Here is a 25,502-nt window from a genome sequence, read left to right as displayed (position 1 = left end):
AAGTAGTTGAAAGACTGATTGTCTGTGGAGCTCAGTCTAAGATCAGCACATGAGTATACAAAGTGTTTTGCAATTAAAAAAAAGACAAAACATAAATCCTATTTCTCGGTAATTGAATTTGTATATATCCTCAGAGATTGCCATGGCTCCGTATTTGTAAGTCCCAGTTGTGCAAATATAATCATTTAATTTCAGACCAGTTAGAATTAATGAGTAAGGCAGGCAAGCCTCAGGCTGCAGCACACAAAGCAGAGGACCTGATTACAGTACTTCTTATTTCCATGGATATTCATGTTCATCTGACTTGCTTTCCTACAAATGAGATGTGGCATTTCTCGCACGTATTTGGCATCTCAGTCCAAAATTTATCTCTGTCTGCTTCAGCCACCTAACTGTGTCTCTCACAGCCAGAGTGCAGCTGCCTTAGTCTCTCCCTGCAGCCAGTGAGAAAACAAGCATCCCAAGTGAGTGATTCATGGACCACACCAAAGGTCTGAATCGCTCCCATGGAGCGGCTCTCTCACTCCACTGATTACAGGAGGCAGGCACGGGTAAATGGGTTCAGAGTGTAGGTGATCAGCCAAGTGGAATGTATCCAGACCTGCTCCAGTGAGTCAGGAGGTGCAGTATCACAGCTGTTTCTGAATCCTTGACTCCAGACCTTTCTGCTTCAGCTATGCCACATGAATTTCCGGAAAAGGTTCTTTTTTTTTCCTTTTTCTTTTTTCTTTTTTTTTTTTTAAGCATAACTAAATGATGTTCAGCCACATTGCCCTGAACTTATAACTGAAAGAAATTGGAGGTAGATGTCATTCGTTATATTCCAACAATCTATTTAAAGATGCACTGAAATTGTTATACACACTGTAAACTACTTTTGCATTAGATATTAGGGATATATTTTACTCAAGATTGAACTAATTGATACTTCTCTTTAGAAAGTCTTTATAGCTCAGGGGGATTTCTGTCACTGTAGATCAATACAAAAAAAGATAACAGCTGCAACAGTTCTGTGCTGTAAGCCGCACAACTGGAGCTAAAGTAATCTGCAAACCTTTTCGAGTTCAGTGGGTTTGTGCTTGAGTGGGCATATGCATTTTTGGTTGTAGGAACAACAGCTGAATTTAGAAAATATTTATAGTACTGACATACCCAATAAAATAAATGCTGTATGATTCCCATTAAAATACAGGCTGTAAGTTCATCTGCTCTTTTAAAAGTTTTCTGCACATCTTCAGAGCTGTCTGTTTTGTGGAGGCTGTTCTTCCTATCAGATGAAGTGATCCAGCTGAAAATCCCCTGAGATTTCAGAGCAGTTCAGCCTGATCTGATTTACACCTGTATAAATCAAGCACAAATCCATCTAAATCTGTACGCTACAAATTATGTGTTGATGTAGAGAACAGTGCCAAGGCACTGTTTCTAGAAGTTGCATCTTCTGTTGCCAAAGGGTTGACACATTTTCTAGTGCACTTATCCCTACACACGGGCATAGCCATTAATTGCTCTGTTCACTTCTTTATACATCATGACATGGTTTCAAACCCTCTTGTTGCTTCTCCCCCCAGGCAAAGAAGCTCTTCTGCTCAGCAACCTCTGGATGCGTTTGTTATGGCAGAAGAATGGCCATGCATCTACTGACAGAAAAGTAATTGTTGCTGTCAATAAAAATCCCCTCCTTTCAGTCTGAAATTAGTGAGACATGCTCAAAATGCATTTTCCCAGTAAGGCAGCCAGGAAGGATGAGGAGTTAGCACAGAACCACTGGCTCAGCTCAGAAGGGAGAAGCCTGCAGACCCTGATTTTTCCCAGGTGATCTGATGTGGTATAGGCAGGCCAGTGGCAGCAGGTGGCTTCCCTCAGCCAGCTGGGGAGGGCAGGAAGGGGCTGCTGCAGCTTGGATGGGATAAACACTGGAGCTGCATCTATCATGTGACAGGAAAACTGAGCTTTTTCTTTTTTCCTTTTTTCTTTTTTTTCCGCTTTCTGTTTTTACCATCTTTTGTTGAACTTCACCATGTGGTTTTGAGGTGCAGGGAGTGGCTGGGTGTCTAACCTGGGTCTCCAAAGCAATGACTTTGCTGCCGGCTGCTTTCGTTCATGGCTCTTACTGAACGTGTCTCCAAGCGTAGTGCCTCGCCAAATGCCATGGGCGGGCAGCCAGCCCTCTCACTGAACTAATAAAAAAGTCATCGTGCTCATTCAATGAAAAGATCCAAGCTGCTCACACTTGATGCCATGCAGCATGACTTGGGGCACATGCCCAGGCGGAAGGAAGAAGGAAACTATTTTTCTTGTACTGCAAATAAAGAGAAATGCCAAGAAGTATTTTGGTATTGTACACAAAATACTTAGGAATTCTCCTGACTTTATCCTGGGTATTTCATGTGTATTGTGTGCAAGAAGGAGTGTTACACAAAGATCCGATGATTCAGTCGCACTTTGAAGTGCTGATCCTCCCTGTACTCGTCTGACCTGGCCTATACTGTGCTCCACGCAGGGAGCCACACAACGTGGCTTTGAAATCAGGCCTTCCTGATCTTTTTGTTGAGCCTTAGCAACTTCTGCTGTATGAAAGATCTGGTCTTTGAGTATAGCACTCAGAAAGCAAACTGCCTGACAAAGACATTTGCAGTACAGCGTGTGGGAGGCACATTCTTGAATGGGATCATCTGGATTCAAATTTTCTTCTGGACTAAGCTATCCTTTTGGGCATGAATAAATGCCTGGCTCTTCATATACGAGGAGGCAGTGCCTCTCTTTTATGAGACATTCAATATGCCATGTGAACTCTGTTCCTACCTTAGGCTCTGGAGACTGAAACCCATCTATCAAGTAAGTGCCTAAACCACATCTCTCCTCTAAAAGTTGTGCAAAGAGTAATAGGAGATTTGGAGATGACAAAGACTGTGGTAGCAACTCCTTTAGGGTAAGGAGAGTCTACAGGTGACACCTTTTGCTTCCTAGAAGGGAAGTCCAGCCAGGATGAGATGAGCTGGGAAAGCTGCGTGAGAGTGCCTGTGCCTTGTCAACAGACTGCTTCAAGTAAGGATTAATTTAAGCATTTCCTACATCTTTACTCTCCAGTTCAGAACTGTGTGCCATGTTTTGCTTTCATAATGGAGCGTGATTTCAGTTGGTAGTTGGTAGTACGGTTTAGTTTTGTTATTAACCACTCAAAGACAAAAGAAAATTTAGTTTCAAAAGCAAAAATATCTGCATTCTAGATCATCCCAAACTGAGAGAAAATGTAATGATATCTTTCAGAATCTCTGTGAATACAGAGTTTCAACTATGAATTTATTCCACATAACCACAGTCTAAGAGCAATTAGTCTTACTGGATGTAGAGCAGTGTCCAATTTTATAGTTTGTCAGTTCTGTGCCTATGGTGTTTACCCTTTTATACTTACATTTGCAAACTCTCCATATGACTCATATATTAAATGAAAATCAAATCAGGCTGTATTCATTCTAGGGAAATTTATTCGTTTTCATTTTTCTTCATGTATGACGAGTTGAAGTGAAGTAGTGTTTCTTCATACAGCTGTAAATTCTACTTTTTTTCCAGCCATGTTTTGCTTTTGCTTGAAAACATTATTCTGAAGAGACTGGTTGACAGCTCCTTAGATGGAAGTGCTCTGTCCACAGAACTGCTTCAGCAGAAATAATCAAGATAACAGGTAACGATTTCACCCATTCTTGCATGCTCTGTCCCACCTGCACTCTCGACTTGCAACACCGATGAGGCAGTCAGGACAAACACTTTCAGAGCATTTGAACTCTGACTTCCAAAGGATGAGGACAAAATAATGAGGTTTTTCCTATCAGCAAAGGTATCTCGTGACTGTTGCCCTCACCACCACAGCTGGCACACCTGAGGAATATATTCACAGGGTACAAAAATTCAGATCTCAGCTTAGCACAAGAGGCAAGGCACAACTTGAGTCTGTGAAACACAGAAGTCTCAACACTAAGTACCAATTGCCTGTGCTGGCTCTCATATTTGGATCTGCCTCCATGCTGCAACAGTTTATCAGTTGCTGATTAGCGGTGATGAGATAATTCCATTAAATACTTGAAAGAAATTTGTGGCTGTACTTTTTTGATTACTTTTCCAAAAGTTATTATGGTCCCTATCCTATAAATTGTTCCCTTCTGAGTATCTATATTTCTGGATTCATTGAAACAACTGTAGTGAGAAAGCTTTGGCAGGAGTTCTACACTCTTTGTTGTCAGTGGAAAAAAAATTGCTTTACTAGTCATAAAGAAACCTAAGAAATATTTGATAGCAATCAGTTGATGGCAGCTTAATGTAGTATCCTGTAATTGTTGTGCCTGCACATTTTATTGAAAAATTCCACTGTCTAACACGTAATAGTAGTTTAGGCACAGAGGTCCATATCTTGTAACACTGGGAGAATGACAGAAAAATTAGACTTTTTTTTTCATATATCTTTACTGGTTTGTATGTAAAATATGTTTTTCCTCCTTTCAGAATTAACCCATAATTCTCTTCTTTGCCTCGAGATATTTTTCATGCAAGTGTAAACATGAACTCTAGAAACTGTATAAATTGGTCCTAGAATAGATCAGTAGGATGTAATGAAATGGCTGTTCTGCTACTACAGATGAAAAGATTGTTTATCTTGCAGGGAATTATTTGAAGAAGTTGGTGTCCAAACTGATACGTGATTGATAAATATTAAAATGGAGGGCTTTCTGATAAAAAATAAGCAGAGTGCCACTGATATTGGACTTCTAGTACAGGTGACTACAAAATCATGACAGTTGGTTTGTTTTTTAAATTCTTTTCGTTTCTTTACTAGACCAATATCAATTAGACTTATTTACAATTTTGTATTCCCTTTGTGAATACTACATTATAGAAGAAGGAAAGAATTACCTGAAATCCTAGTCTGAGAGGTAAGGAAATCCCATCTTTCCTCTTCCCCCTGTACATTTTTAGTCCATGTGTTTGTGACTGTGCTTAGAAAATTGGGTCAGATTTTCACTTGAATCTGAAGAGTTTATGTATTTTTGGTAGAGCTTTACTTAATTTTCCAAAAAGCAGGTCAAGCTGGCAGGATATTTTTGTTTTCTTTATAGAATGAAAGTCACCACCTGTGGTGTACAAGTACATAATATAATCATTGACGAACAGCATGCAACTTATGGGAGAGCTTTTTTAATGCTGGTCAAGTGCAGTTTGTGGCAAAGGAATAGAACCATTGAGGAATGGTTCATTGAGGAATGTAGAAGCGTGCTTAGAAATAAGGAATTGATTACGTTCGAGGTAATATTCAGGACCTACTTTGCAGCATTAAGAAGCTACCTTTGTTTTACTCCAGAAATGTGTTGTGCTTCATAAAACAACATAGCCCAGACTCCATGATTAGTTTTTAAATTTATGTGAATCATATGAAAGGATCCCTCAGTGTAGGTAGAAACCCCAGTAACAGGTTAAAGGAGTAGTAGGCCAAATGAAGAATGACACTTCTTTTCTCCCCTCCTGTGATCATTTTAAGCAGGTTATGTTAAAATCCAGGTTTACAAGGGTCTAGATATTTCAGTATGAATATATATATGCTTATAAATAATAGTATTGTCATACTGAGACTGTTGGACAACACAGGTTAATTCATAGCATTGGGCAGGTTCCTCTGAAACAGCACAATTGATTTTACCCTTCTTTTCCCCTAACATTTCTATACTGTAAAGATAGATCTCAGTATTTTTTTCTATTACACTTAGGTGTCTTAACTTAGCATTAACCGTGCTAACCATTATTTGGCAGAACTCATGATTTGAATGTGCTACATAATATTTGTCTTTTTCCTTAAAGTTTCAGCTCCCAGAGTCATGTGATAACAACAGAACACTCAAGGGAAAAAAATAAATAAATAAATTGAGAACTCATGGCTGTGGAGGAAGTAAAGCTTAAAAACATGACCCAAATTCACCCTGAAGATTGAAATACCAAAGGGAAGACAAAGCACAGTGTAGTAAATTGGTAGTTGTAAAGATTTCTGTACTGGGGGGAAGGAATAGAGACTAATTAATGGTATTTTCTATTCAGCGGTAGGTGTCAATATCTTCCATTCACAAATGAGATGTCACATAATCTAGGCACAAAACCACACCAGCTTCAGCGTGGAGACTGTTACTTGGCATGACACAACTCGGTCTCTATGACCAGCCCATGGAGCTTTTCAGAGCTTTGCTCTATAAAAGCAAGAACAGGAAACAAAATGCAAATGGTTTATTCATAGCAGTAATGCAACTCTCTCACAGAGCTCGAGAAGAACGGAGAAAAAAAAAGATTTCTCTAATCTAAGAAATCTAAAGATTTCTCTTTCTTCGCCTATGGATTCCATTCTGATTCAGGTGAATGGAAAAAAAGCTCTAAAAGCACAGTCATCCAGGAACAGAGTGAAAGCTATGTGGAAAACACGCACGTGGTGTTTTGGAAATAGGTCACATGGAAAAAAAAAGAAAAAAAAAAGATATTGTTTTGTCAGTGTAGCCACAGCCTGCTGTCTGTGGGGAATGGGCTGTGCCAGCGATGCCACCTCTGGCTGGTGGGGCCGACCAGGCAATGAGGATGAAAGCTTTCTAGCCTGGCATGCACACAGTGCAGTGGTTGCCGTGAAAGAAAGCTCAGCACACTGTTTCAGCGTGTAGGTCGCAGACAGCAGGCCGAGGCGCCGACGGAGGGGCCATGCCGGCAGCCTGCTACAAGCAGCGGGCAGACCCGCCCGGCAGGGCCGTGCCATGACACGCCGGGCCCCTGAGGGAACGCTGCTCCGGCCGCCACTGCACGCTGGCAGCGACTCCGCTCCTGTTGCTCAGCGAGCGTGCCTCCCATCCCAGGGCGCCGCTGCCAGAACGGGGCAGCCCTCCTTTCGGGCGGGTACACGTAGGCGGCGGGAGCGTCGCTTGTAGGGACAGGGGGAAGGTGCGCGGCAAAGCGGGATTCGAACTCGCGAGTCCGGCGGAGCTGAGGGACCCGATCCGAGGCGGAGGGGGCGGAGAGGAGGGGCGGTCCGTGTGCCGGCCAACTCGCGGTGCATTGTGGGCCCCCGCACTGATTTATGCACGAGCCGCAGAGGGCGCCGGGAGACGCGGGAGGCGGCGGCGCGGGGGCGGTTGTGACGGTTGGTGCTAGCGCGGCGCGGAGCGGAGCTGCGGGCCGGCCGGCGGTGATCCGGGCTCTCTGACAGCGCGGGGGCTTCGGCGCTCCCCCGGGCCGCTCCGCCACCGCCGCGGGACTCAGCGGCACCCTGCCCCGCCTCGGCCGGCCGTTCACCGGCCGCCACGGACGTGGAGGCGGCGGCGGGCGGAGCCGGGCCCGGATCGGAGGGACTGCTCGGCAGTAGGGCCCGGAGCGGGCGGCTCGCTCGGGTCTCCCGACGTCGGAGCCTCCGCGGGCGGTTTCGCAGTTGAGGGCCTTCAGCAGAGAGAGAGGCCCGTCCCGGCGCGGGGCAGAGAGCTCCGTCTCTAGGCGCAGCATCTTTGTTCGGCGGGCCGTTGCTGGGGAGAGGAGCGGCGGGGCCCGCACGGTCGCCTTCCCCCGGCCGGGAGCCGCCACCGCGCTCTGCTCCGCGGCGGATGGAAGGCTGAAGGCTGCGCTCCGGCGCGTCTTCTCACCCGATAACGGCTCCGTGCTGCTGGGATTATAAATGTTTGAGCGGAGACCCAGGAAACTGAAAGGAGAGCCTCCTGTTGGAATTCGCGGAAGAGAAAAGAAAGGCTTTTCCAAATCCCTTGCGATAAAACTCGAACTGTTTTCCCGTGCTGTCCGTATTCCGTTGAATAATTCGATTGTGACCTCAGCGGGATTTTCGAACCATGCACTGTTGAAGCTTTTGCACCAGTGCCTCGGACTACGTTTTTCTTTCTGCACATGATTCCGCCATCCCAGCCGTTGCAGGACCTACGGGCCAACAGTAAACGGTAGGCTGTGGCCGTTTATTTTCACATTCTTGTGTGCTGGGGACTTGGCTAGTTAGCTGGAGCTGCTGCTGCTTTTTACTGGAGCTGCTCTTCATTGGGCAGGTTTATTTGCTTTCACGTACACGGGGCATTTGAGTTAAACAGATGTTGGACTGTAGCTGAATGGATGCTTTGCAATCCACGAGATTTTGGAAGATAACAAAAAACTTCTAAAAAAAGAGGAGCTGGTACTGCTGGAAACCTGGAGCCCATTTTCCAAGCCTTTTTCTTTTATTGAGCAAGGTAAATAACGTAGTGGTGTTGAAAATACGGGGCTTATGGGAGTCGTACTTGAAGATGTTGCAGAGCTCTTGAGGGTGTACAGAACCTTTCAACAGGTTCAGAGGTGTAACCTTGTTAAATGGCTCCGAAGTTTCGTTTTTCTTTAAAATGAGCACAGAGCTTAATGCTGAGAACAAACTGATAACTGAGAGAGCCTTTTTTTTTAATGTTACAGATTTGAGATGTTGAAAGAGGCTGTCCTAAGAACTTCAGAAGTCTTGAGTGGTTCAGTGAAATAGTGCAGTTAAGCATTTGTAAATATTTGTGTGTTTTTTAATGCTTTTTAGAAACTTGCTGTCATAGCTATTCGTGATGAACTATTACGGTTTCCTAAAAGTCCTTTCAGTTTGACTGTAGTGAAGTGCTTATATTTGCCTTGTATTTTGTTAATTAATTGTATTCATACTCTGCCTTGAATTATTTTCAATTACCTTTACCTTTGTGTTGTTATTGACAGTGACAGTTGCCACTGTTTTGTAATGAATTTCTTCTTTTTATCTTTCTTTATATTTTTATCTCCTGAATTTGGGCTATGTGGGTTTACCACTAATTTATATGCATCACATTTACTAGAGGGATTCTACAACACAGCAGCATAAGCTCAAAGTGCTGTTTTAGATATTATCTTTATATGTTGAAGACCTGGAAGAAGGGTATAATGATTCTCAAAATTTGCAGTATAATCAGTAACTGTTTAAAGTATGTAATTTTTGGTGGCTTGTTGCATGCCTTATCTTTGTTTTTTTTTTAAGATCTCAGCAGCAGTTTGCTCTTAACAAAAAAAATATATAAGTCCATTAAAATGAGATCATAGTTTGAAAAGTAGCTGTAAAAATCTGGTTTTGCAAGATGTCAGGATTCTCATTATGAAGCGATGCTGTGATTAAATTGGTTGTCTACCTCTTCACCCACAGCCTTAATGAAATAGTGGCAAACACTAAGGTGTTGGCAACCTTGCTGATACTATCATTGAGACACATAAGCTGATATTATAGATAGTATCCAAAGTCCCTTTGCTTATCCTCTTTAGATTTGTTTGACTTAAATGTACTGTCTTTGTTTTGTCTTGTTTTGTTTCAAGATGATGTGTGAGGTGATGCCAACCATCAGTGAGGCAGAGATTCCCTCTGGGGGAAATGGAGGCCATGGTTCAGGTTCCCCATTACAGTCAGATGCTGATTCCCATTTTGAGCAGTTAATGGTATCCATGTTGGAAGAAAGGGATCGCCTTCTGGAAACACTAAGAGAAACTCAGGAGACGCTAGCATTGACCCAAGGCAAGCTGCACGAAGTTGGTCATGAAAGAGATTCCTTACAGAGACAGCTCAATACTGCACTCCCACAGGTATGGACGTTTTGAGAAGAAGCTGCATTCTGATAATTTTTCTCTGTCAAATTTTATTGTTCTCTTGTATATTCAATTTACTGAGCAGGTTATGGTAGGGAGAGAGAAATCCAAACCTAGTACTTTCCTAAAGTATTTGTTGGTGCTTGCTCACTTTGGGGAAGGTAGAAAAGCAAGGTGTGTAGAGCACATCAGCCTGTTCCTTCCAGTACGCTTTCCCTGTTTCTGGCATTTCTTTGGCTCAGGAGTGTGATGTCCTTTCCACATCGCTTATTCAGTAGAGGCTGGTGGACTTCTTTCTGTCACCAGTGTTTTAGTGTTTCTTACTGCCTGATTCATTTGTGTGCTTAAGAAATGCGTATACACCATTTGGGGGAAGACTGTTCTCATACTGTTACAGACTTGACTTAAAATTGACTTCTGGAGGATGCAGTCTGCCAACTTATAGCCTGTAGTACTTATCGTATAGGGGAGTAGTGTGCAATTGAGAGATCATAGATGTCTACAGAACTTCCTTGTTCTTCATTATTCCATTCCAGTCTTAATAAATAAAATCAAAACCAACTGAACTTTGAACACTCTGGAAAGCTTTTGATTGTAGGCAAAGCAGAGACCACTTTCAGTTGTCAGTTAACTATTGACAGCCTTGCACTTTCTCACCTTCTTGGTTCTTGTCCCAAGTCTGTAAGGATGATATTGGGCTTCCATGTGTTTTTACAAGAAAACATGAATTTTTACAAATATTTGTATGTTCCTAAATATTGTGGTTACTTTTCATACTGTCAAAAGCAGTAGTTTTAAGCTCTTGTTTCCACCATATAGCTGTTGATATGTGAAATAATGCTGGAAGTTACTCGGAGACAGAAACAAATTAATAAATGTTAATGTAGTTGGATTGCAGTGTTATGATGGAAATCAGAATGGAGAATTTTCTGACCTTTGCTGCTCCGTGTGTTAAATCATGTGCTGCAGGCAAAAATCATTCTTCGTTTTTCTGTTGCTTTTTATTGTAATTACTGTGGCTTCTCTTTAGCTGCTCTTTCAGGTCTGCTGCATTAATGGGTGCCATTAACCAACTGTACGATCTGCGAACTGTTATACTTGAATTTGTGGCAGAGCAGAATCACCAAAGCTGTCTGAGCTGTTTTAAGTCTTACCTTTTTCATTACCAGTTTTCCTTTTTAGATCTTGTCAGCTGCCAGTATGTAAATGTTTTGTTCTAAACATTTACAAAAGATTCAGGCAGTTTGACAGCGCTCAGTTTCACATATGCCCTGCTTGTATGTTTTCACATGAGGTCAGTGGGGAAGCAAGTCTCATGGTTCAGTTGCAACTGTATATTGCTACAACATAACATATAACACTACAAGAACAGACTTTTGTAGATTGCTATTGGAAAATACATGTTGTCGTGGTGTGGAACTATACCACTTTTATGTTCAGTGGTGCTTGAGCTCAGATGATTGTGGAAAGTGAGAATTGACGGTGCTTTCAAAGGTTACATTCATAAAGTAATTCATTATTCTTGCTGCAGGTCAGAAGTGTCTTCTGTATTTGGCAAATCCTTGTTGTTAGTATGGCAATTAATTGGTTACTTCAGATTTGTACATTTCTGACAAAATTCTAATTTGAAGTCTGAAGTGTTAGCTAGGAAAACTTTCTGCTGGCTACGGTATTTGGAACTAGTCAAACTTTTTTTGTTAATTATTTCAAGCTGAACATTCTTTTGAACTACTGTCTCAAACAACCCATTGTTCAACTGTGGATTTCAAGTAGGGCTAGGAGCAGGATAGCTTTACTGACAACTGCATTACATTTTTTTTTTCCAGGGAAAGAAAGGCAACTTGGCAGTGATTTTTTTTTTTCTCTAACTTTTTTTTTGTAGTAGATGTTTTCAGTTTAGTAGAAAGATGTGAAGAACAGTTTGAGTGGTTGTGCAAACACTAGTATAATGGTGTGAATTACTGAGTAAATATCTAGCAAATGTATTATTTCTCCCCTGGCCTAGTGTGTACGTGCAGCTAGTCTTTGTAGTTGATTCTGGGGCACTTTATCCTCAGGAGTATTGAACTGACTTGTTTGTAGGTGTGCTTTCTGTTTATATATTGAGCTGAGTCAACCAGTTAGACCATTCTGATGATTCTTGGAAACTTCTTGTGTGTAAGGTTGGGGGGGGGGGGTGACAGGTTGCTTCTATGCCAAAACTTCTCTGTTTTGATATGAAGACACTTTAATGACACTGCTGCACTTAATTCCCTGCGTTCACTGAGTTTCTGTGTATAGTAAAGGAGCCTGTACCTCTTGTGTATGTAGTTACAAAATGGCATATCGGTACTTGTGTATTTGCACGTCTTTGTAAGTTATAAAAATAATTAGTTCATTCTGCTGCGCTGGTTTCCTTTGTCTAAAACATTGGAGAAGGAGACTCTTCTGTTGCAGCTGTATGATGGGCAGCTAGTAATGGAAAGGCATCTGTTCCAGTTCTTGTAAAGGTAGAACAGCTATTTAGGGCAGGAAGACTTTTGTAGTGCTTCTCTAGTTTACATAGAGAAGAGCATTTTGTTGTAGGTGTGCTTTGTTACATTCACTTATAAGCTGACAAGCTTTTCTTGTATGAATAGTTGGAAACAAAACTTATCAACATTGCCTTCATAAAGTAACTGATTTTTGTTTAACTTAGGAATGCTTTTTGTTTCCTGGGTGTTATCTCTTACCTTGATTAAAATTGACTCTGACCTTGGAATATGAATTGGGTGAAATCAAATGGCTATGCAAGAATTCAAAACTACTTTTATTTTTCTTTGTGTTCTTCACAGAAGTAATGAAAATGAACTTTTTACTTTGGGAAGTTGAATAACTTGTCTCTTCAGTGTAAGCAGTTATAATATAATTCTGGTCAGGTGAATAGCTATCTCTGTTATTTTCATGCCATTTATGTGCTTTCTACAAATTTTAAGGTGAGCATGGTTAAAACTTGTAAATTAATCTAAGAAATGCATAGGCTGCTGGGACATTTCAAGCTAAAGTTTTGAACATAAGGTTGATGAGTTCCAAGTGACTGTCAGCTCTCACGTTTTGATGTGGCAGGCTAGACTTCAGTTTGTTGGTAGAATTCCATGTAGATGTATCTGTGTATGCCAACGTCAGGCTTGTTTTGGGCAGAGAAGACTCCCATTTAACCTACGCACTCATACCTAGTGCAGGTAAATGTACAATGGATCAATTCATAGCAGCTCTTATCAAGATAATTATATATTTTACAGAATCTTGCGAGCTAATGAACAAATACTATGCTTTTGTGATAAAGCAGTACTTCTAAGATCGACCTTAATCTTATACTTTTACTCTCTTAGTCTGAAATGCATTGTATCATTCACTGTGCCAAGTAGCTTTGTTCTTGTGTTTGTCATGGTTCTGTTCTGTGTTCAGAAATTATGTATTAATGGGGGCATAGATTAGGGACAGATGGGAATCTTCAGTTGGAGGTTCCATGCATGTGTGTGTATATAAAACTAAGAACACGTAACCGTAATATGGAATTTAATATGGAAAAACTACCTGTAATTTTGGTTTGGCTTCAGCTTTACTAGGGGTGCCTACCGTATCTTCATCTAAAGCGAGTCCCTGCTAGATCATCCTTAGTTGCATTCTATCTATAATAAATATTTTATCACTGCTGCATGCTTCTATAAAAATAAAATAGTATGTCTGTTTATATTTATGCTCAATTAAATTCAGGTCTGTCTCTATATAACGATTTTTCTTAGTCTGAGAAATAGATTATGTATTGCATGCAAGAAATATCTAAACTTTTAGTCTGAAGTCTGCCCTGATGTTTTTTAGTAATGATGAATTTATGGATTTGGTTGTCATTTTATTAATGGTGTTGTTTGGATTTCCTCCAGGCAAGTTTTAAATAATACAGGATGTCATAGATGGAGAACCAAGGTCTTGAATTGTGTATAGATATGAAGAACACGGCTGCGGAAAGTACATTAAGGAAAGGGTTTGCCAAACTTTGCAGTAGCTGAAATTTCCTGAATGTTTTAAGTGCAGCTTCATTTACGGTATTCACAACTACTCAGCCTTGAGGTGACGTAGCCTGTTCTTCTTACTTCAGCAAGATGTGATTCTGGCTTCTTAGTAAAAGCCATTAGTCTCAGCAGTCTGTCCAGGATTGATAGAGATCTAAAAAGGTTTCAGTTGTGCAGCTGTATGTCAGAGCAGATGTAGCCTCCATTTCTCGCCTAGCATTGTGACAGCAAAGATGAACATGAGTCTTTCAGTCACTTTTTCAGACAAGTATAATTTTATTTCTGTTTATGTTCAGCTGTTCAATTTTACTTGGCACTTACTGTTGGTAAACTACTGGATCGTCTTTATCCACGCTAGCTTAAGTCAGATGAAGATCTGTGCTAATGTTTAGAATTCTTCACTGACTACAACAATAAATCTCAGCTTCCCTAATGTTTTTTCATTACAAGGCACAGAAAGACGCAGTTTGTGTCCACAAGGCCTATGTTCAGGACCAAACCCCTAGTGTTCTGGCTTCTCAGTTTTTCATCTAAATGTGTTTGTGCACGTTCACTGAAACTCAACTGCTCTTACGATGTTATTTCGATCCCCTTAATAAAATTGATAAGTTCTAGAGCTGTTTTTATTTTCCTTGGTTGATCCACAGGAAGGATTTATTGGTGACTACATAAAAATGCCTTTTGTTTGTTTTTGATGATGATTTATGGATGTAGCTCTGAAAGATAAGCTGGTTGTTTTTCTCACTCTTCAGTCAGCATGCAAATATCTGATAATGGATATACTAACTTGTGATGTGCTGTAGTCGCAGTCTGACCAACAGGCTATATGTAAGCTTGAGTAGAAGGATCTGTAACCAAAGCAAGCAGTTCATAAAACGTATAGTTCATTTAAGACGAGCTAAACTTTGAATATACACATGCACTTATGCTAAGTTGCCTATAGCCACTTGTACAAGAATTAGTGTTTGCTTTGGTATACTGAAAATAGAGATTTTTTTTCATCTGGCAGCCCTCCTGCTCTTTCTCTGCTTTTTAAGAGTATACCTCAAAACTTCATTTAATACGCTTGCTCTGAAACTTAAGTTCTTAGATTAAGATTAATAACAAATAAAAACTTTTTTTCTTTTAGGAATTCTTAGTGATTTCACATCAATTGCTCTGTGGCTTTAGTTTCTCTGTTCTGGTGTTTATTTGAGAGATGTGAACGTTTATTGACACTGTCAGATTTGAAGTTAAGTCTATAGGTTTGTTTGTGGTATAAAAGTTTGCATTATAAATCAACAGCCTTGTGGAAACTTGACTGTCAGGTGCTTTTAGAATTATCATCACAAGACTGAGGATAACAAACACTCCCTGTCTGATATTTACTGAATTACCCTTGGAAAGTATTCACTGTGCGTGATGTGATAACACCAGATTAAAAATCAGAAAGTACCTTCCAGAACATAGCATAGGAACTGAAGTCAGTATGTAGATCATTCACAGTTAAGTGTTCTCAGAAAACTTGCGTCTTTGGAGAGGATTTATTAGCTGTCCATAGGTAATTTGGACATTCATAAATTCTCAGCTCAGCCCTTCATCCTGGAACTCGGTTAATATGCATCACTCTTTCTCTTAATCTTGCATTTGTAATTTCCTCCTCTACTTATGCTGCTTTTAGCAGTTAAAATGGTTTGCATCTTCAGGTTTGTAAGACTGAGTGAATGGTTGGTGTTGGCATGTATTAGAAAACATTTATCACAATTCCTTGTGGGTATGAATCTCAATCCACAATTACTGAGAAGAGATAAGTTTATGTTGTGTTTTGGGTAATCTGAGTGTTCATAACTTTCTAAGTACTTTTTTTTTCTTCCTTAGCTTGTCTATGAAGTCTCCAGATGTGAGTGAGGAAATGTGTTGAGGTGCTTGCCAGGAAAAATGTTTTCGCATTCTACAGGCTGAAAAAAAGAATTATTATTTTGCTGTTGAGTGGAGTTTTTCCCTTAATGGACATTTTTTCACAGAAATGCATGCAAATGCTGTTTCTGCGTTTTGTAGGATCCAAATGACTTTTTTTTTTTTTTAGTGAGCATCTGTAGGTCACTTGAGGAGCTTGTTCTTCTGGTTCATATATTCAGAAGTGGAGGAGGACTGTGGTTATGATACTTCCTAAAACTACTGCTCTGTTTGATTTGGATGTTGTATTTCCTTTAGGTCCTCCATGAACTAATATGACAGGTCGTTTGCCTGTGACCTCTATCTGTTTTGGATTCTTCCTTGGGTTTCATTGTAAGCTCTGCTGCAAGCCAGCTCCTTCTGACTGGCTGTTGCTCCAGGGCTCTGGGGCCTGTTCCTACAGTGGCTAAAGCTGTTATGTTTTCAAGAAGAGAAGCTTTATTGCTTAATCTTCTCTTCTGCTATTCCACAGTGGCTAGCCTTGAATTATGCTCCTGTACTTATGTTCATTTCTGCTCAGGAAATGGTTTTTGGGGGTGGCAGTGAAAATTTTAACTGAAATATAACTTTGGTTGCATTTGAAATAACACTGACTTTCTTGGGTGCAAATGGATATAAACAGTCAAGGTATCTTTTCCTGTAGTTCTTCTGGTTTATGGATGTTTAGAAATAGTATTTGGCTTTTGAACATCTATGAAGTGCTTCAGGGTGCTGTGATGAAGAGGTCCTTATGCTTCCAGTGTATTAGGCATTGTCAGATATCTTCAGGACAGATTTTGAACAAATGCCATGTGGCAAAAATCTTGAATGTTTCAGTAGAATGTCTGTCTAGTTTTGTTAAGAGAAATGGGGAAAAAAAATATCATCTTGGAAAAAGTTTAAGTGTTTTCCGTTTTCTGCAGTAGTTAAATGGGCAGCCTTTGATTCTTCTCTGTAGAAGAGCCTCTGTTTGGGTGTGCTCTGACTTGTGCTTACCTTCTGTTGCTAGAACATGCTATAGTTTGTTACCCAATTCCGTTTGTCATCTGATCATCTCAAAATATTCTGCTGTTTTTTAAAATGATCTTGTTTCCCCTATATAAATACACACCAAATTTAGTCCTCTGAAATTTAAATGCCTTGTGGAGAAACATTGCATTTGAAACATAACTTAAAAAAAAACCACAACAAAAAACCAAGTCCAGCATAGAATATTGCATGCAAGTGAGTAGAATATGTGCCTGACAGGTTAACAAACTCTTTACTGTAGAAAGAAACATTTTTTTTCTTACCTCAGATTTACTGAATAGTACACAGTGTAAGGACATAAATATACAAGCTTAGATTGCTGATTCGTTTTCACAGTTTAAAAACAAAACAAAATTTACCAGGAGGTAAAGTTGAAAAAAGAATTTTTGTGTCAATTTGTACAGTTTATCTGGCTGCATGTCTGAAAAACTGTACTACAAATGTAGTTGAGTCCTTGCAGGTGAGTAAAGTTTAATCACTGTCTTCTCAATTCTGACAATTCCCTGTAATGAGAAATAGTATTTATTTTGACTTACGTGAAAAGGAATTTTGACTACCCAAATCCTCTGTGTCAACAGTGCAACTTTCTTTAATGTGGAGAGAGTTCATTCAGTAAAAAGGATCATAAATTCCTGTTATTTTAATGGTACTGGTTATCTCAGTAAATGGTAACCAGTTTGTTTTGTCTTGCTTTTAAAGTCTGTGTACAAGTTTCAAGTGTGATCCTAAAATAAGCCTCTGGGAAGGGGGAGAGAGATCTGAAAGTGCAGTTGCATGTTTGTTTTGTTGTGTGCTGAACACAAAAAGCTTGATTAAAAAAAAAATTAAAAAAAATTAAACTGTGAATGCTAAGCTGTTTTCAGAAACCAAATTGAGCAGAAAAGGAATTTCGTAGTGTGCATCTGATTTGATCAATGGCAGGGTTTAAGTTGTGGGTTTGTGGGTTTGACTTGTGGATTCTCAAATGCCCATCATAAAAATCTTGTAACCATATGTACTTTTGCCAATGGAATGTTGTAGTTTAAACTCCTTTTCTCTGCACTTCTACCCATAAATGGGATATCTGATAGCTGAAGTGTGGTGTTTTGCGTATAAATTGTGTTATAGCTGTGCTTTTTGCTGTAGTTTGTGAATGAACAAGATTTGTGGATTTACTGTTCCCAAGGGGAACTTGGTAATGTAATATCCTATAAGGTTCTGTTATGTCATTTAAAGTCATGACTGATATCTCTTGCACTTCAGTCTCTTGCTTCTAGGGTTTAAGGCATGGGCTACCTCTTGCATCTTAAGTTGGAAACATATTAATGAAATATAATTTTGATGTAATTCAAAGGTCATTTAAAGTCATTTAAAGATTTAAATGGAATTTGGTTGTGTGAAGAATTCTTGGCATTAGGAATTCTTCGGATAACTTAAACTGTGTGGATATAGAGGATGAATTACAGCTTAGAGACTGTGGTAGGAAGAGCAGAGAGAACAGTCTTACAGACCTCATGTATATATGAGTAAATGTGTTTGGGGTCTTCTTGTGTGTCTGCATGTTTTAGGGGAACATCTAAATTTAGAATCTCTCTCCAGAGCTCTATTTGCTGTATTAGTTTTTGGTGAGTGATTAAAGTTTGGCTTAGATAATTCCAGGAATGCTTTGGGATACTACTGTAAGTCTTCATCTTTCTATACTAATACATTTTTGTGCACTTCTATATAGCTGTTGGGGATAAGTCTCTGAAGGTCAGGTCATAGCATTCCTTCTTAGCTTTGTGCTGAAGATCAGGTCAGGTGCATCTAATACTTTCTCTTTTAGAACACAGACAGAGTTTTCAGAATCTCTTTAAAGGGCGTGGTTTGACAATACTGTCTTCTTAAATCTGGGCCTTTGTTTCAAGAAATAGGGGATTAGGTTTTGTAAAACGGGAATTGAAAAGCTAATTAGGGTTTTTGCTTTCAGCACTGTGAAACGAAGAAACTGCCCTTTCCTCCTGCTGTAATCTTTTTTTATGTTGATACTTACATTGGTGCAACTGATTCCTTGCAACTGTAGTCTTTAGAGACCACATAATGCTTTCTGTATTCTGCGTAACAGTAATAAAGAATTGTTCAGGGTGATAGTAGAAGAGAAATGTGCCAGGCTTGTATTTTATCTCAAATGAGTGCAAGGCCTCATGGTTTCCTGGCTGCATCATCTTTCCCTTGTTTGTGACCCATTGTGGAACAGGAGGTTACTCTTTGCAGGGCAGGCTCCTCACTGGTCCATCTTTTGCTGCAGCATCTGTTGCTGGTCAGAGCATGTTGGCAGACTCCTCTTGTCTCCTTTTATTCATTCCTTGCTGTTGAATGTTATTTATATCCTTGGCTGTGTCCTGTGAGGTAACATTTTTTTTTATTAAGGCGGTTGTTATGATGTTTGATGGAACTGTTTGTTTTGAATGTCTTTTATGCAGTCAAAGCAAACAAGCAACAAAACATTAATAAAAACGCAAAACAAATGTTGACGATCTGTGTTACTGGGCTAAGCTTTTGTTTTTAAATATTGGACATGTCTGTTTTGAGACATGAGGTTATACTCTGAGTTTTAGAGTAGTTTTTGTTTGTAATAGTAAACTTTTCCATAGAATGGTCTAATTGCTTTCATTCTTAATATTGCAGCTTTGAGTATTTAGCTTCTAGCTTAGCTTGTAAACTGAGTGTTTGAATACAAAGAAATAGAAAAATAAAATGTAAAGGGCATGGAAATTGAATTACATGCTGAAGGCATCTGTCTGTCCTTATTGAGTATTACTTGCTTAGACAAGTTTGAAACTATAAAACTGAACTTTCATCAGTTGGCAAAAAATAAATGTGCGTGTGTGTGTGTGTATATATATATATATATATATATATATATATATATTTCAGAGTACTGAGGGGGAATTCATGTTGGTGCTTGTTTAATGAGGGTGGCTTGGCCAGCCTTATTCAGATATTCCCAAACACTCCCTTTTAACACAGTGTGAAAAACTCACTTTTCAACTACTGGCCACAGAGCTAAACCCTCAACTAGAGCCAAGATTAATGGCTGAAATAAAGCAGGGCAGTGCCTCAGCTGCTGCTTACAGTTTCTGCAAACAGAGAGTTCCCATCTCTGAAATAATCATACATGAATAATCTTATTCCAGGTTTGTTTCTGGAAAAAAAGGTAGATTATTTTTTATGTGAGGATTAAGATGCTGAAATTCAGGATTAAATGATAGTTAATTCTTAACTCATAGGAATTTAATATTAAATGTCGGCTGAGCAAGAATTGTGCTGTTCCTTGTGAGTGCAGTGTGCTTGCAGTTGTTAGCTTTTTTTTCTTGCTCAAGGAAACTGACAGCTCAGTGATGTTTACAGTCTGTTACAGCTTTTGTAGGAGTCAGTCTCCATAATGGAGGGTCCCACTAACAGTGCTGAACTTCCTTTAAATTTTCTCAGATACCTTGTGGTTATTGTACAGTTTTGAGGAGCATTATGCATTGTGAAATCCTGTGCAGGATTCCAGGAGATCTTGACCAACTGCTCTATGGAGAGGAAAAACTTAAATGAAATCTCTGTATGTCATATTAAATATGGAGACTGGTTTTGCTCCGTATCTTGTTGAACTGGTAAAGCAAGATTCTTCCTCTTAATTAAGTACAACTATATTCTCCATTTGCCATGGTGGATATGGGTGTGGGTAAGTTTTTTTTTTACTGACATGGACTCCAAAAATGGAGATGCCTAAAGCTACAACTAAGAAGTTGTCCTACTGCTCCCTGTATTAGTTACTAATGGAAATAGACTAAACCAGAGGTGCAGGAATGTGATCATTCACACTGTGAAACCCTTCAAATTCACTGATTCAGACTAACTGAAAGGCATGTTTCTTCCAAATATCCTCCAAAATTTTTTCAAAGCCTTTCTGTGTTCAGGTGAGCTATTGTTTTGGATTATGAATATTGAGATGTGCACAGTATTGGAAAGGACTACTGTAGCACTGACCAGCCTATACAAAGTAGCCAAATGCACCCGAAGCTTAAAAGCCTGCTCTGCCAGGATGACTGAAGCTTTCCTGATGAATATTTAGTTGATCTTGTACATTTACTCAGAGGGGAATGAGGCCCTGACTCAGATGCCCAGAGCAGCTGTGGATGCCCCATCCCTGGAGGTCCTCGAAGCGTGGTTGGATGGGGCCCTGGGCAGACCCATCTAGTGGGTGGCAGTCGGGTCCACTGCAGGGGGTTGGAACTGAATGGGCCATGGCTACCTCTGTGTATGAATAGATACTAAGTTTTTGTGAACAGTTCCTATATACCCTGTGCTTGCTGCCTGTTGGCCCTTGTACTTCTGAACTTCTTTATTCTGAAGATTCAGTGTAGCTTCAGTAGCAGCATTTTTCAACTTTGCAAGACAAGAAAAGATCCTATAACTTGGGCTTGTAATTAACCTTTAGGGTTGTTGTTGTTGTTAATTCTTAGTGAATGCTGCTGAGTCCTAAGTCACAGGATTCCCCCCACAAGTATTGAGTATTTGGAAAAAGCCTTTAGGGATGGGGTGGAATTGCTTTGGTGTAGTTGTTTACTGATTGGATATACGATTTTTGATATGCATATGTAGCTGTAAAAGCAGTTTAAAAGTCTGTGTAAAGGGCTGAGTTGAAAGTAGGTGGTGCCTGCTCTCAGTTAACTGAAAATAGACTCTGTGATCCACTGTACTTCGAACAGGCCACAGATGCTGGCAGTGATTTTTTTTTTTTAAAGTTGATGAAGAGATGGAGTGATTTGAAGAAAATGTCGATTCTTAATCTGACAGTGCTATCAAGGCTGTTTGTCTTACAGGAAGGAGCTTAACAAACTGCAGAATTAGACATAAAACAGGAGTAACTGGGTGATATTTTCTGGCCTGTTTAAATACTCTTATGTTCTTCTTGCTGAGTTTTACAGGCTTAATAGGAGGTGCATTTAGCTCTGAAGGAAATAGCAATGCTCCCAGGGTTTAGTTCTACATGGTACTGTGAAATGATGTGTATAATCAGTGACTGCTGGCTGTCCAGTGATACACCCAGATATGCTTTTGAAGTGGGCTTTACTCTTAGCCTTATGTGCATGACAGTGATGATTTTGTGTGATTTAGAGAAAATAAATTTGATACCATAGATGGTAATGATTTTGCTAGTTTGAATGGCTTGTTGGCTGCACTTAATAGGTTGAGTGTAGGTGGATCCTGCTTGCCTGCCTTCAACCTACAGTTCAGTTTGTGTTCAGTTCAGATTGCAAGCTCTCTTTCCAAAGAGTGTGAACTTTAGGTATAAATTAGTGTGGTGAAAAGAGGACCTCTGATCTTTCACGAGGTCAAAGATTTGCCATGTTTGGGTTTCAGTATTTCTACACTTTCATTCCCCGATAGAAAATTTGTCAGAAATGTTCTTAAGGGAAAGAGAAGCTTTAGAAGGGAGAATGTGGAATGGATATGTTTCCTTCCCCCTTTTTCTGTTAATTCTGTATTCCTGTTGCAAAACTGCCGAATATTGTCCACTTCATTTGTGTTTCCTTGCAGTTCAGCATGCAGCACTTCCTGAAAGTTGTTGGCAATTAAATCCAGATTTAGTGTTTTGTAGTTAAGGTTCAGAGAATGCTGCACGTAAATGAGAGCAGGTCAGCCAAGACAGTAACTGAAAACCTGTGAATTGCCGTGGAGATTTGGTTTTGCTCTTAACTTTTGTTTTGCTCTTGGACATCTCTTTGGTACCTACTTGTGATCGAGAGTTTTTTTTACATGTCAAACACAAGATGGTTCTGCTCTGGCTCCAGAGTGGGCTGGGATCACTGTTTCATTCCAGAGCAGTAAAGTTATGCAACTGTAAACATCTTAAAACTTAATTGTGTGTTTAGAATGGAGCATCAATAATGACAAAGCCCAGAAAGGTCAGTCTAAGAAGTTCAGGAGTATTCTACTGAAAGAGAGAGCTGGGATGATAAAAGGTGCTTAGCTTTAATATGTATAAAATTGATTAGTAACTAGTCACTAACTGGGTGCAGTGCTTGTTTTAGTGTTTTCATGCAATGATACAGTTTTTGGTAGAGGGGGAAAAGTGACTTTTGATTCAAGAAATATGTAGACTTCTGAGTGCCGATTTTAACCACTGGCATTGAGATAGTTTGGAATGTGAGAAATCTTTTACAATTAATGGAGTTTTTTTTTATATACTAAACCTCTTGTACAAAATGAGGAATAGGAGAGGAAGGTTGATATTTTAGAGATAGTGTTTACTGCACTATTCTCACTGGCAAGTAGGTTCTCAGCCAGTTTGAGCATGAAAAACCTTTTGAATTCAAACTCGGGAATCTGACATAACCGTATCTATGTCTGATTCTTACTGGGAAGTAATTTCATTGGGTGAGAAGCAAATTCCTTTCTTTTTTTTTTTCAACACTAATTTTTGAATTTCTTATTATAGATATTGGAAAGGTTAAAAGTAATCTGATTTGTTGGGCTGTATAAGGCCTAGCACTGTTTATGTTGGTTGATGTTTCTTCTGGATTTCTGCAGTAGTATGTAACTGCATTTTCTGTAAGGCAGGATTTAATGATCAAAACATGCGAGTGCTTTTGAGTAGTAGCTTTGCTCTTGAATTATTTAATAGTCCTGACAGCTGAAAAAGGTAACTGGAGTGAGTCAATAGCTACCAAACTTACTTGCTGTTACTTTACCCCTACAGATTCTGTTAAATAGAAGTGCTATTTAATATGTAAGTATTTTAAAACCTGGCCTGTTGGAATATTGACTGCTCTCGCTACCTTAGGTTTAAAATGAGTTGACTATTAAATATCCTGTTGAGAAAAGAAGTTTAGGTTTGCTTTGATTGCTCTGCTTATGATGCTTCTCATTTCTGTGCACATGCTATTTGGAATGAGTGTGGGTTATATGCAGTATTAGTAACACGATGGAAGTTTGTCTCATCTTTACCTTGGTTTCTCATCCCTGATGGCCGGCCTGTGTTTTTCCCCTGTTGTTTGTATTATCTTCTCAGAATACTGGATACTTGAGTGGGTTGTTTGATGCTCAGATTCAGAATAGAATGTTAACAGTAAAACACATGGCTACTTAAGGATTAAACAGATAAATGTTGCTCACATAGTTGGGGCAGAGATGTTCCTAAAGGTGCAACAGTTGCATCTTGTATTTTTACAATAGGTGTTATTTTCTTGAGGAACTATGAGGTTGTTTTTTTTTATCTTCTTGTCCTTAAAATAAGTTTTCAAGTCATCTTGTTACCTTTGATCTTGAATCCTTATTTGCTTAAGAGTGGTGTGTGTGTTTTATGAAAAATTGTCTTTTGTTTAAGCAAATCCCAGCCAACCCTACTGTTCTCTCAGCAGTTATTGTAGAAAGAGCATCCCTGCTATGCTGCTCATGTTGTCCAAGGTCACGGGGATTACCTGATGCTTTACATCTTTTCCCAACTGAAATGTCATCTTTCCTGTCATGTAGCATTTAATGGTTTGCAGTGTACTATCCTTGGAACCTGCGAAGTGTACGTGTAATAGGCAACAGATTTTCTTCATGTTTGAATGCTGTAATGCTCCTAGACCACCATCTTAGGAGTAGTCAAGTATCAGGTCAGACATCACAATTCCTCAGACTTGACAGCTAGATCAGTTGCTGTGGAAGAATGTTGGTGGTGTCTAGGACACTGCTGGCTGAAGGTCAGTTCTTGATGAAGAAATGCAGAAGAAATGACATTGATTTAAAAACCCATAAAGTATGTGGACAAAACCCAGAAAATATTTTACTGAACAAAAACAAAGTTATTTCCCCTGATTTTAGTTTTTTTGCTGAGTTTTCTTTTCTGACAGTTAAGTGTCATATTTGGTTCAGAAAGTTAGGTTCAGAAAGTTACTTTCTTGAGTAAGCATTTCAGTTTAGTACATGGGTTTTTGCCAGTGCATTCTAATCAACAGAGGATATTTATCTAGCATATTTGGCACACTGTTTCTTGTAGTAAGTGCTGCGTCGTGCATGCTCTTGAGTCCCCACTCCTGTCAGTTTTCAGAGCAGGGTATTTATTATTTTCATTGCAACTAGAACCAGAGCAGAAGTTCAGTTCTGAAGCATTCAGTCTTCTTAAGTACAAAATAATATAACATTTGGACATGTGAAAAGGCTTCTTATGAATTTTCTTGTTTTTATATTTGTTTCTGTGTATTGACTTAATGCCAATGAAGGACATGGCACAACTCAATGTTTTTAGGTAATGAAGTTGCAAATAGTTTCCTTTTCAACTGCTTGAGGAAATCACAGATTGTGCACTGTTGAAGAGAGTGATTAAAACTAGAAAGGACATGTCTTCTGGCAGCATCAACTGAAACTGAGGACACTTGAGTGCTCTTTATAAAGCAGCTTATGGGACTCAGAGCAAGTACATTTTACAAAAACAAACAGCAATGAATGCATTATGCAATGCTAGAAATACGTGTCAGTCTGTTTATGGAGCAGCAGTATAAATTCCCACGTGTGTTGTTCTTGGGTCACCTGACAGTGTGATGGTTCGTGTCACAAGTATGATATATTTGTGCTACAATTTATATTTGCACAGGAGAATGCATTGGAACAGAACTGTGTATTATCATTCGAAGGGTGAATCAACTTCCTTTGAAGTGTACAGTGCTTTTCTGCAGACAGTGCTCATATTTGTCTTCATTAACATTAATGCCATACAGTGATTCTAAGATGGGGAAAGATGACAGAAGTGTCTGCTATTCCTTACTCTTTCTTTATTCCTTCCTCAATATTTGAGATATTCAGGAGGAATATAGAACTCACCATGTCAGCCTGACATCCTTAGTGTCCATGCTTCTGGGTTTTGATGTTGGCACTTGGAGAATTTTTCATTTGTTTTGAAAGGGGAGG

At 39.5% G+C, this 25,502-nt stretch overlaps 1 protein-coding gene across 5 annotated transcripts in view; it reads left to right on the top strand.

The window, feature by feature from the left end:
- Window positions 1–7,642: 7,642 nt before the first annotated feature.
- The window catches only part of PPFIA1 (PTPRF interacting protein alpha 1), a 51,877-nt gene continuing 34,017 nt past the window's right edge, over window positions 7,643–25,502 (top strand). For all 5 annotated transcript variants that reach the window (XM_065755030.1, XM_065755029.1, XM_065755028.1 and 2 more), the window contains exons 1-2: window positions 7,643–8,237; window positions 9,358–9,621. In XM_065755030.1, the coding sequence (XP_065611102.1) occupies window positions 9,358–9,621 (264 nt within the window). In that variant the 5' untranslated portion in view covers window positions 7,643–8,237. The remainder of the gene's footprint in view (window positions 8,238–9,357; window positions 9,622–25,502) is intronic.

Source organism: Cyrtonyx montezumae, unplaced genomic scaffold (genome assembly GCF_038088225.1).
Source record: "Cyrtonyx montezumae isolate F1298 unplaced genomic scaffold, pur_monq_1.0 scaffold_10, whole genome shotgun sequence".
NCBI classification, from domain to species: Eukaryota; Metazoa; Chordata; class Aves; order Galliformes; family Odontophoridae; genus Cyrtonyx; species Cyrtonyx montezumae.
Note: the sequence above shows the minus strand (reverse complement) of the source record. Positions and strands in the feature narration are given on the sequence as shown.